General features: G+C 46.5%; 2 protein-coding genes across 2 annotated transcripts; both read right to left on the reverse strand.

Annotated features, from left to right (window-relative positions):
* Positions 1 to 1,441: 1,441 nt before the first annotated feature.
* LOC132251734 (olfactory receptor 6F1-like) lies at positions 1,442 to 2,362 on the reverse strand. Its single transcript, XM_059731661.1, has one exon. It carries the CDS (start codon positions 2,360 to 2,362, stop codon positions 1,442 to 1,444), a length of 921 nt encoding a protein of 306 aa, XP_059587644.1.
* Positions 2,363 to 8,975: 6,613 nt separating this feature from the next.
* Positions 8,976 to 10,046, reverse strand: LOC132251650 (olfactory receptor 6F1-like). The gene has a single exon (XM_059731605.1). It carries the CDS (start codon positions 10,032 to 10,034, stop codon positions 9,114 to 9,116), a length of 921 nt encoding a protein of 306 aa, XP_059587588.1. The 5' UTR covers positions 10,035 to 10,046; the 3' UTR covers positions 8,976 to 9,113.
* Between the last annotated feature and the right edge of the window lie 1,921 nt (positions 10,047 to 11,967).

An 11,967-nucleotide genomic window follows, 5' to 3' on the forward strand; every position in this document is an offset into this window, starting at 1 on the left:
AGCCTGTCCTCAGGTGTGGACACTATGCCCCAAAGTTTAGTGTCATTGGCGAACTTGGCCAGTGCACTTCTGACACCAATGTCCGCATTATTGATAAAGACCACTACTCTCTGGGTCCAACCTCAGAGCCAGTTTCCCAGCCATCACACTGTGGTGTAGCCAAGGCCACAGCTGGCCAATATTTCCATGAGGAGGTCATAGGACACCAGCTCGAAGGCTTTTTTAAAGTCCAGATATATGATGTTAATCTCTTCTCCCTTGACAGCTGATATGTCACCTGGTCATAGAAGGAGATGAAATTGGTCAGGCAAGACCTACCCGTGACCAACCCATGCTGGCTGTCCCTCAGGATTTTGCCATCAGCCAGCTTATCAAGAAGGGTCTCGTTGATAATTTTCTCCAGAATCTTACCGGGGACTGAGGTCAAGCTGATTGGCCTGTAATTCCCAGGACTTATTTTCCACCCTTTCTTGAAGATGGAAGTGGGTACCACACTGGCCTTCTTCCAGTCTTCACGTATTTCACCATGAGTTTTCGAATATTTTTGCCAATGGTTGGGCTATGACACCTGCCAGCTCCTTGAGTACCCTAGGGTGTAATCTGTCAGGACCAGCAGACTTGAAGGTGTCCAGCCTCTCAAGGTGATCCTTTATTAAATCAACACCGAGGCTGGGTATAAATACGCCCTCACTGTGGCCGCTAAAGCCTGCTAAGTTTATGAGAGATAGGTGCAGGGAGTTTGGGGAAACTGTACCCCAAAATCTTGAAAGCAAAACTCATGTCACGTATATATGTTAAGCCACAGCAGGGTCAAAACTGCAGCCATGCTAGCCCTTGTGGAGGTCACAAAGCCTGCCACATTTCAAGGAGATTGGTGCAGGGTTTTGGGGGAAACTGCCCCTCAAGCTGCGGACAAGCAAAACTCATGACGGGGTGACACTGTGTGTGTTAAGGCGCAGCAGGATGAAACCTGCAGGCCTACTAGCCCCTGCTGAGGCCATGAATCCTACAAACTGTCAAGGAGATAGGTGTAGGGCTTCTGGGTTCTGGGGTGTACATCTAGGGCTCAGTGAACAACTGTTTACCAGGGCACCCTTGGGGAAAACTAGGAGTAATGGTCACAGTCTGGACACTCTAGCTGTGAAGTAATTTTTCATAATGTTGAGCCTGAAATGAGTTTGAAATGATCTTCCAGGAGTTTGTGACCATTACAAGTTTTCCCCAAGGCTGCCCTGGTGAACAGTTGTTCTGGTTAGGAGGTCTGTAGTAGACTCCTACTATGGTGTCCCCTGCGCCACGTTCCCCATGCATTTTAACCCAGAGGGATTCCAGTCATCCTCCCTGGATGCCGATGTCAATTTGTAGAATTGAGATGCCACAAGAGGCACATGTGCTCTTGTCTGGACATGCCTATTATGCCCATGCTATATGAAAAACAACTTCACATTCTTCTAAATGTCTTGCTCAAGGCTCGCTTCACTTCTTTGTTCCTTAGAGTGTAAATGAAAGGGTTTAGCAATGGAGTTATTATAGTATTAAAACTGTTGATGAGTTTGTTCATGTCCAGTGAATTTGGTGCAGAAGGCTTGACATACAGAAAAATGGTGGAACCAAACCAAATAGTCACAACGGTGAGATGGGCAGAGCAAGTGGAAAAGGCCTTTCGCTGACCTTGGGCTGACCGGATTTTCAATATGGTTGCGATTATGTAGATGTAGGAGATCAAGGTTACAGCACATGAGGCCACGACAACAATAATTGACACAAAGAATGCTGCCAACTCAACAAGACTAGTGTCAGTACAGGACAGAGCTATCAAGGAGTCTATGTCACAGATAAAGTGATTGATGATGTTAGGGCCACAGAAAGAGAGCCTGGATATTAGGAATGCCATCAAAGAGATACCCAGAAAACCACTCAGCCATGAGGCAAAGGCCAGCTGAGTACAGAAGGTGTTGCTCATGAGGCAGCTATAGCGCAGGGGGTGGCAGATAGCCAGGTAGCGGTCATAGGCCATAAAGGCCAGCAGAAAACACTCTGTAGAGCCCAGGGACAGAAAAAGGAACAATTGAAAGATGCAAGCAATGAAAGAGATGGTTTGGCTGTTCCCCAGCAAAACGCCTACGGCTTTGGGAACACAGGTTGTGGTGTACCAGATCTCCAGGAAGGATAGATTGCAGAGGAAGTAGTACATGGGGGTGTGCAGACATGAAGTGGTCAACACCAAGGCTATGATGGACACATTCCCTATGACCGTCAGGGCATACATCACAGAAAACACCACACTGAGGGAGAAGCGGAAGTACCACGTGCCAGGGAATCCCAGGAGGATGAACTCTTGCACACCGGTGTGGTTCCCCATGATGACCCCAGCCACACAATCCACCTGTGAAAACATGAGCCATCACAAGACATTTAAACATCTAGAACAGATTTCTGTGTTTCACATGTAACTTCTGTCCAAGTATGGTCACCCCTTCAAGCTTCTGTTATTGAAGCAGGGGGAAGTCAACGACCAACAGCACACGAAGGTGTCATATGAGGAGGGTCCCACCTCCTCCTCCTTGCTGCTTTTCTTGTGACTCAGTGGGCCTGTCTACATGAGACCCTTTACTAGACATTAGAGCAAATTACTGCTCAGCATGTGTCAGTGTCTACACTGTGCAGTAAGCATCTGAACGTAATTTGCTCCAATCATGAGTAAATTTGCTACCTGTCAATACAAGTAACAAATTTACTTGTGACAGCTTACTGCACTGTATGGCACATGTAGTCGGCTGACCAGGAGAAAATTCATAGATTGTACGGCCAGAAGGGACCTTTGAAGATCATTGGGTCCAGCCCCCTGCACCAAGCAGGAAAGATAACTGGGGGTCAGGTGACCCGAACAAGGTGACTGTCTAGTCACCTCTTGAAGATTTTCAGGGTAGGTGACTGCACCACGTCTGGAGGGAGCTTATTCTTCAGTCTTGGCACCTTGACTATGAACAAGTTTTTCCTAATGTTGAGCCTGAATTTGGGCTGTGTGAAGCTTCGGGTGGCGATTCAATTCGGCCTGATTCAGTGGCCAAATCTCCAAATCTGAATTGAATCGGGGGACCAAATTAAAGGTATGAATCGATTCAAAGCTCTCCAAATCTTTGGAAAATAAAGGTGAGAAAAGCCCTGGGACTCTCCACCCCGGATGCCACCTTAGGGCTTTGGGGGCTCATGCAGAGCCCCCCACATGGTGCGGGGCAGCGGAGGGCAGCAGGGATTGCCCTTTGCTGGCAGAAGCGGTGAGTCCCAAGGTTTCTTGGGGGGGGGGGGTTCTTAAAGGGCCAGAGCTGGCCCATGCGGGGCACCCATGGGAGGATTGGGGGAGTTGGAGGTCATGCAGAGCCCCCCATGCAGCATAGGGTAGTGGGTGTTAGCAGGGATTGCCCCCCCACCCAGCAGCACCTGGGCTTTTTTCCCCCAAGTGCTGGGAGCTGAGGCGGGCAGGACAGCCATTGCCCACTGAGAGAGGGGCGGGGGATGCGCCTGGGCTGACTGATTCGGAGATTCGGCTGCTGCCGTATCTCTGCCTCCCACCACCGGGCTCAGCTCCCAGTGTCTTGCAGCCCCATGAAACTCAGTCTGGTGGTGGGAAGCAGAGCGCAGCATCGGCTCTGCCCACCTCCTGCCACCAGGCTGAACTCCATGGAGCTGGTGGAGCCGATCCGAGTGCAGTCGGGTGGCGTGAAGCAGGCAGAGCTAGTGCTGCTCTCAGATCAGCTCCACCAGCCCCACAGAGTGCAGCCTGGTGGCAGGAGGCATTGAGAGCCAACATTACTTCAAAGTCACTGGCATTTAATAGCGTTTGAAAATCAAAGCCCAAATTCTAGGGTGCAGGTTGTAGCTGTGTTAGTCTAAGGACATAGACAGCAAAGGTTCTTTGGGTAAATACGATCTTTTATTAGACCAACTCAAATAGTTGAAAATATTCTTCTTAGCAAGATTTTGGGGAAAAAAAATTATTTGTCAGGCTCCAGAAGCGTCCTTGAGGTGGGCAGTAGGTGAGAGACAGGTGCCCATTTACAGCCCCCGACCTGTCTCTCTCTTACTGACCAGCTCCATTTACATTTTTACTGACTGGATTTCATGCACATGTACTGGTCTCTGGCAGCTTCACCACTCCATCCAAGAAGAGCACAGACAATCTGCAGATGCTTCCTTAGCCTGACAAAGGGTGTTTGTGCCCAAAACCTTGCTAAGAAGAAGTTTTCCAAGTATTGGAGCCCAAATTCTAGTAATTTAACTTCTGGTAATATGCCAAGCCACCATATTATTAAGAATTATTAAGTAAGCATTATTTTCCCCATTTTACAGGTGAGGGAACTAAGGTGGACCCATGAATAGCTTTGACCAAAGCAATATGACATATGGACAGAATGCAAGATCTCAGCTTGCAATTGTGACTCCAGAAATGCTGAACATGTGCTAAATTGAAAACCTTGTAAAGGTTTGATTTTTTGAGAACTCCCTCCATCCACCAATTTTAAAATTTTAACACAGAGGGAAATATTTTCAGTTAATCCAAAAATAATTACCAAATAAAAAGTCCAAATGGGATCTGTTACTTACACCGTTCACAAAACCCCCCCCTGCATTTCGTTTTGACTTTGTTATATTAAAGGGAAGCAATATAGCGATTCTGTGAGCATACATTAAATAGTCTGAGGTAGGGCAAAGTTTTAGAATGATGGAAGGATTTTGAGTATCACATGAAGGACAACTATTTATTAATACACTAAACTTTAAATCAATTGTAAGCTGAATATAGGTAGTGGACCACACTACCTGCTTCATCAATGGACCGTGTCAGTACACATTTCCTGTACTTGCCATCATTACTTTTCTCTCCAAAGAAGACACAATGCTTTTGTTTGTTAATAAATGGTGCATCGTCAGGCTTTGTTCCCACCAGCATGCAACAATACAAGCACACCTAGTTCTCAAGTGTATTACAGCAACTTTACACCATTCTCAAATGCTAAAAAAGGCCTGGAAACATGCTGGAGGTATGTCATATTTCTCCATAGTAGAAAAGAGAACCTAACACTTCCATGTCAAAATACAGTAGCCAATTCCACCCTTCTTCCATCAGCAATCACCACTTTCCATCACCATCCAGCCTATTTATCTGTACATACCTCGTTAATGAAATGGAGCTCCAAGCAGTTGCAGGAGGGAGGTTGTTTTATATTTGCCTTCTTGTTGAAGAGCCCTTGAGATTTGAGGCTCAAGAGAATTTCAGAGAATTCCTTGGAACATGGAGTATGGTCACACAGTTAGGATTTACTCCTGTCTTTGCTAAATACTTCCTGCACTGTGGGGGTCTCAATGTTCCAGTTCAGTCTTTCCCTAGGCTTTGGTTTCCCCAGGCACAACTTGACCATTCAAACTCATTCGAAACAAGCACAATTCTGCAGAAAGATAAACATTTGAATTGCAGGACAGTGAATCTTACTGGTCCTATAAAAGTAGTTTTTACTGTCATCTAGTAGTACCTAACCTATTCACTATTTACCTGTATGAAGACAAAAAAACACTGCTGTGGAAACCCTACTATTTCAAAACAGATGTAAGATTTGGGACTGAACTCAGAACTTTGTCCCATGCCTCAGGAAGTCCAGCAGATCCTCGTCTAAATGCAGATACCATACTGTTGGGCAATCCTCCGTTTGAGGATACATGAAAAACTGAGAGCAGTAAACTTTGAGTACATAAATAAGAATACTGGAAAAGCCCTGCAGGATCATGGACAAAATGTAAATTGTTAAAAATATGGTCCTCATAGCACCTGCTTCCAAGTCAACTGAAGTCAAAGGAAGGGAGGCCACAGGTTTTACTATCCTGCAGCTCAGAACTGCAAATAATGTGTTAAGGCCAGATTTTAATTGTCTTCTTGGGCAAAATATAAATCTCACAGAATTTTCAGATGTATTTAGATATTTTAAGTATAACCTTTATTTTTCCTGATAATCCAACTGTTCATTTTTTAAATGCCGACATGGCATTTTTCATACTCTGTTCAACATTGATGAGGTGTCACTTGGAGTACGAGTCTAGTTTTGGGCCCCACAATTCAAGAAGGATTTGGACAGTCTGGAAAGAATCTAGTGCAGAGCAACAGAAATGATTCAGGGTCTGGGAAGCAATGCTTATGAGGAAAGAATGGAAGAATTAGTCTGGGGAAGAGAAGACTGAGGAGCGATAGGATAATAGTCTTCAAATATCTGAGTGGAGATTACACAGATAGTGGAGATGGGCTTTTCTCTGTGGTCACTGGGAACAGATCTAGGAGCAGTAGACTCTGGCTAAAGCAAAGGAAATTGAGTTTGGAAATTAGGACAAACTTTGTGACTATGAGTATTGGAACAAGCTGTCTAGAGAAACTGTAGACACTCCATCCTTAGAAAATTTCATGAGTAGGTTGGACAGACACTTGGCTAGGCTGGTTTAGTCACTGATGATTTTCCTTTCCAGCCCTCCATGATGTCATCCTTGATATATATAGAGAGAGCCAGGGTATCCCCTCTCAACCATTATTTTCCCTGACCATTTTCTTTGATCATACAAGCCGAGCTCTTCCAGCATCCTCCAGTGGGTGAGGCAGTCCATTCCCCTATCACTCCTAGTATCCTTCCTTTGTCTGTCTTCCAAATTGAATTGATCTACCTTGAAAAAGGATAACCAAATGTGTAGTTCCAGGGTCTTGTACAGTTGCTCTAAGTCTTCACTCTCCCTTCTCTGAAATACCTCATCTGATAGACCATAGGATAACATTTGCCTTTTCCTCAACCCCGTTATAGAGTAGACTTAAAGAAATACTCACAATATAACGAGATTCTCAGAAAGAGTTTTGTTTCATAGATCACCAGGGACAACATTTTCAGAGGTATCTAAATGCCTCATCAAGTTTAATCCAATAGGCCTCTAAATAGAACTGAGAAAGTATTCAGGCACCTACGATTGAGGGAGGCTCTTCTTGGAACTGTTCCATACAAAAACAAGCTTAAGAAACACGTAGATCCAGGAAACCCTTCCATCTTGGGCGTCAGTATTGACTAGGCACCTACAATTGGGCTTCGGAGCAATTGGGAAGTCATCCTATTTGATCACTGTGGGACCTAACTGTTGTCTACGATCAATTGAAATGTGCATTTGTTGTAGGAGTTGCCTCAGCCCAGGGAGAATCTGATCCATTAGATGTGTTCATATCCTGACTTTCTGTCAAGCCATGGCTTTGAACCTGGGGGTCTCTACCTGCCCCGCACAGCTGATCTTCCTAGGCTGTTACCTCCTTAGCTGAGCAGTGGGGTGGACATAGGTGGTCAGAAACCAGTATCTGGGCCTAGACATATACCCAATCCCTGGAACTGGCGTGTCCAGCAAGGGTGAGCTAGCTCTTTACCCCTTTCTATGAAAACCCCTCAGCTGGAAGTGGAAGCATTGGAGTACGAAGGCTTTTCTCCAACTACATCATACAGTTGACTTATAGGCATACTACATGGGCAATGCAACACGGCCTCCTGCATCTCTGGGCCAGTTGCCATTGGGCTGTGGCTGCAGAGATGGCCATCATGTAGCACTGCTGACATGTGTGCTCCCACCCTGCCCTCTGGGCATCTATCATCTGGAAGATGTGCTCAGTGTGGTAGCCTGCTTTGAACTGTCAAAGCATCTCTACCTAGCTCCAAATGGTCAGGAGGTCAGCCATATTATTTGCCCTCCAACTGGGCCCCAGGTGCCAGGCCTGGGCAGGCTTCTCTGCCTGGGACCCACCACTTGTCTCATTAGCAGGAATCCTGGTGTTCCCCGTCTGAAAATTGCAAATTCTCTGATAAAAAGTCCTGAATACTCTCTTTAAAATACCCCAAAATCTGTGCGCTTCCATGATTTAAATGAAACATCACTATATATACGGAGATCAATTGATCAGTTGGGCAATGTTTTATTGAAATGTTTATAATTTTAAAGCAATTTGGAAGCTTACTGGTGCCACTATCATCATAATAAATATTCTAAATAACCATACACTTTGGCATTTGCTTTTGGTTTTTTAAACATAGACAAGTCAGAGCTGCCCCTGCCCTCTTCATTCACCAAGATGTGGAGCACTGAATAGCACTGATACGCCAGGTCTCTGCCCCTGACTCATAATCCACAGCCCTGCCAGTGCCCCTCACTTCTGACCCTCAGCCCCTGCCTGCCCCACTACGGCCCACCCTGCAGCCATACACCTTTGGGCAGCACCTGGCCACTGGTGCTGTCACCTGGGGTCCCAGCACCGCTTGCAGGGGCCACGCATCAGTCTTATCCGGCCATGCCTCCAAGTATCCCACATGCCATCGAGGTAGGACCTGGCCAGGCCAAATGTGCGGCCCCTGCAAGAAGTGCTGGGACTCTGGGTGAACACCAGAGTGCCCCAGTTCTGCCCGAAGGCACATGGCCCCAGGCCCGGTGGAGCCAGGCTGGGTCCATGGACTGAGGCATAGGCGGCACTGGCTGCCAGGTGGCCGGGTCTGCATCGTCCTGCACTGCACTCCAGGAAGACTATACCAGGAGGACCCTGAGACCCGCAGCCACTACTGGTGTGGGAAGGAGGGGGCTGTGGGGGCAGGCAGGGGACCCACCACTCCAGAGCAGCCAACCACACACACACAGTTTCCTGCACCCTCACAGCCACCCACCCCCAGTCCCTACTTACTTGGGTCCAGGTCACACTAGCCTGCACCACTCCTGTTTGCCCTGCATACTGAGGCACTGTGCTAGAGCACCAGGGCAACAGGTGGCCATACAGGTGCTGTGGCTGCATGCTAAAGCTTCTCTGTGGAGGAGCCTGCCTCGGCTTTCTTCAGGGCATGCTACAGGAGCATGTCTTGCCCTGCTTTTTGCTGATTTTTTTTTATTAATACCTGGATTTGCAGGTATCGTATAAAGAGCCTGTACTAAAATATGCAGCGTGAAGAACATTTTTGTGTTCCTAGTATGCCTTTTGCGGCGTCTCAAACTGCTTTGAAATGCCACAAGAACGACACGCACTAGTCTGAATGTGCCCATTATGCCCATGCTGTTTGAAAACCACTTCACATTTTACCAAATGCTTTGCTCAAGGCTCGCTTCACTTCTTTGTTCCTTAGAGTGTAAATGAAAGGGTTTAGCAGTGGAGTTATTATAGTATTAAAACTGTTGATGAGCTTGTTCATGTCCAATGAATTTGGTGCAGAAGGCTTGACATACAGAAAAATGGTGGAGCCAAACCATATAGTCACAACGGTGAGATGGGCAGAGCAAGTGGAAAAGGCCTTTCGCCGGCCTTGGGCTGACCGGATTTTCAATATGGTTGAGATTATGTAGATGTAGGAGATCAAGGTTACAGCACATGAGGCCACAACAACAATTATTGATGCAAAGAATGCTGCCAACTTTACAAGCCTAGTGTCAGTACAGGACAGAGCTATCCAGGAATCCATGTCACAAAAGAAGTGATTGATGCTGTTAGGGCCACAGAAAGACAGCCTGGATACAAGAAATACTAGCACAGAGATACCTAGAAAAGCACTCAGCCATGCGGCAAAGGTCAGCTGTATACAGAAGGTGTTGCTCATAAGGGAGCTATAGCGCAGGGGGTGGCAGATAGCCAGGTAGCGGTCATAGGCCATAGCGGCCAGTAGAAAACACTCTGTGGAGCCCAGGGAGAAAATAAGGAACAATTGCAAGATGCAGACAGTGAAAGAGATGGTTTGGCTGTTCCCCAAGAGGACACCCACAGCTTTAGGGACACAGGCTGTGGTGTACCAGATCTCCAGGAAGGATAGATTGCAGAGGAAGTAGTACATGGGGGTGTGGAGATGTGCAGTGGTCCACACCAAGGCTATGATGGACACATTCCCTATGACCGTCAGGGCATACGTCACAGAAAACACCACACTGAGGGAGAAGCGGAAGTACCACGTGCCAGGGAATCCCAGGAGGATGAACTCTTGCACACTGGTGTGGTTCCCCATGCCTACGCCAGACTCAGGATTCACCTGTGAAAACATGAGAGATCAAAACTGACTCCTCAGCCCAGCCCCTGGCTTGTTTACTTGTCTTTCCATCCAGGAAGAGCACACACCGACTGCTGACACTTCCTTAGCCTGACAGAGGGTTTTTGAACCCGAAAGCTTGCTTAATAACTTTTCTCCAACTATTTGGGTTGGTCTAATAAAAGATATCAAATTCACCCAAGGAACCTTGTTGGCCGAGAGATCAAAAGACATTTAAACATGTAAAGCAGACTTCTGGATGTTATTTCCTCCTCAAACATTCATGTATGAGTTCTGTCCACATATGGTCACCCCGTGAAGCTTTAATCATTGAGGCAGAGGGAAGTCAATGGCCAACAGCACACTAAGGAGTCATACAGTGAGGATTATACTTCCTCCTCCTTCATGCTTTTCTTGTGACTCACTCAGTGGGCTCATCTTCATAAGACACTTTACTCGAAATTACAACAAATTACTGCACATGTGTCGCTGTCTACATGTGCAGATGCTTACTGGACAGTAATTTGCTCCAATCATGAGTAAATTTGCTACCTGTCAATACAAGTAGCAAATTTACTTGCAGTTACTTACTGCACTGTATGGCCCGTGTAGATGACAGACTGGGGGCAAAATTACATCCAGTCAGCCGGGCTACAGGGAGTGGGAGATTGTTCCCTGGCCCTGGGAGCTGCTTGCTGCTGGGGCACAAGAGTCTGGGCAGGGACAATATCCCCATGCCCCGGCAGCAGGGATTTCCCAGCCTCTTTTCCGCAATTATAGTCATGGAGTGAGGACTCGGAAGATTGTTCTGAGCTGCAATTCTGCTATCACTATCATGGAGTGGGGGCTGGGATCAGGCTGTTCCCTGAAAAACTCAGTGATCACAGAGCTGGGCAGGAAACAGGCTCCCCAGCCCCCTCCCCATGATTGCAGAGTCAGGGCTGCTAACTGTCCTGGTCAGGGACAGGTCCCAGCCCCATGCCCGCATCAGACTATGGTGGTATGGGGCTTGAAAGAGCTGCCGCGGAAGGTCAGGTCCCAGCCCTCTGATCCGCAATCCACCAGTGGAGCAGCTAGAAGCAAGGGCAATTTCACAGAGAAGGACAAATATTATTAAATAATTACATAATATTTTTAAATGGTTTAATTTTGCAAATGACATTGAGGTAGGGATGCCAGATTATAAGTCTTCTGGCTTGGATATGGATCACATGGTTGAATCTCCTATGTCCAAGGTCTTCGCTTCACAGAGGATAGCTAGGCAGTCCTGAGAGGTACAACTTGAGTCTGAAATTTCAAACATCTTCCAGGCTCCGTGGAAAAAAAAACAGAGAACCAAGTTAATGGGAAGACTAGGGCACCCAATGTGTCTGGGTTCCTCACTTGGCAAGAGGGACTTCAGTAGCTCAAATGTCCTCATTTCTGGGTATCCCACATAGCAGCGAGGACCCAGGTTGATCTGATGTTATTAGTCTGCCTGAAGGTTGCATACTCAAGTAATGGATCCTACAATTGCAGGATCCACTACAGGCCATGACATAGGCTGGAAAGACACCAAGAAAATGTCTTACATTTTTAAGGTGTTTCTTGAAACAAATTCTTTTTTTTTTTCTCTTAACATATCTGCATTTCCCAGGAAAACCTGGTTTGTCAAAAAGAGTCCTAAAAAGCTTAATTTAGAATTGAAAGTCCTACTGAAATCCAATATTACTTCAAACTGACATTTAGTAGAACTTGAAAATCTCAGCCCAAATTCTAGGGTATAGGTTGTAGCTCTGTCTAAGGACATAGGCAGACAAAGTTATTTGAGTAAATGCGATACTGTTTACTAAACCAACTCAAATAGTTGGAAAAATTGTTCTTAGAAAGTTTTTGGACACAAACACACTTTGTCAGTCTGAGGAAGCACCTG

The sequence above is a fragment of the Alligator mississippiensis genome, chromosome 7, assembly GCF_030867095.1.
Source record: "Alligator mississippiensis isolate rAllMis1 chromosome 7, rAllMis1, whole genome shotgun sequence".
Classification (NCBI taxonomy): domain Eukaryota; kingdom Metazoa; phylum Chordata; order Crocodylia; family Alligatoridae; genus Alligator; species Alligator mississippiensis.

Bases quoted from the DNA above. Each gene is read 5' to 3' on its own strand.
- LOC132251734 (XM_059731661.1), bottom strand. From the start codon at position 2,362: ATGGGGAACCACACCGGTGTGCAAGAGTTCATCCTCCTGGGATTCCCT.
- LOC132251650 (XM_059731605.1), bottom strand. From the start codon at position 10,034: ATGGGGAACCACACCAGTGTGCAAGAGTTCATCCTCCTGGGATTCCCT.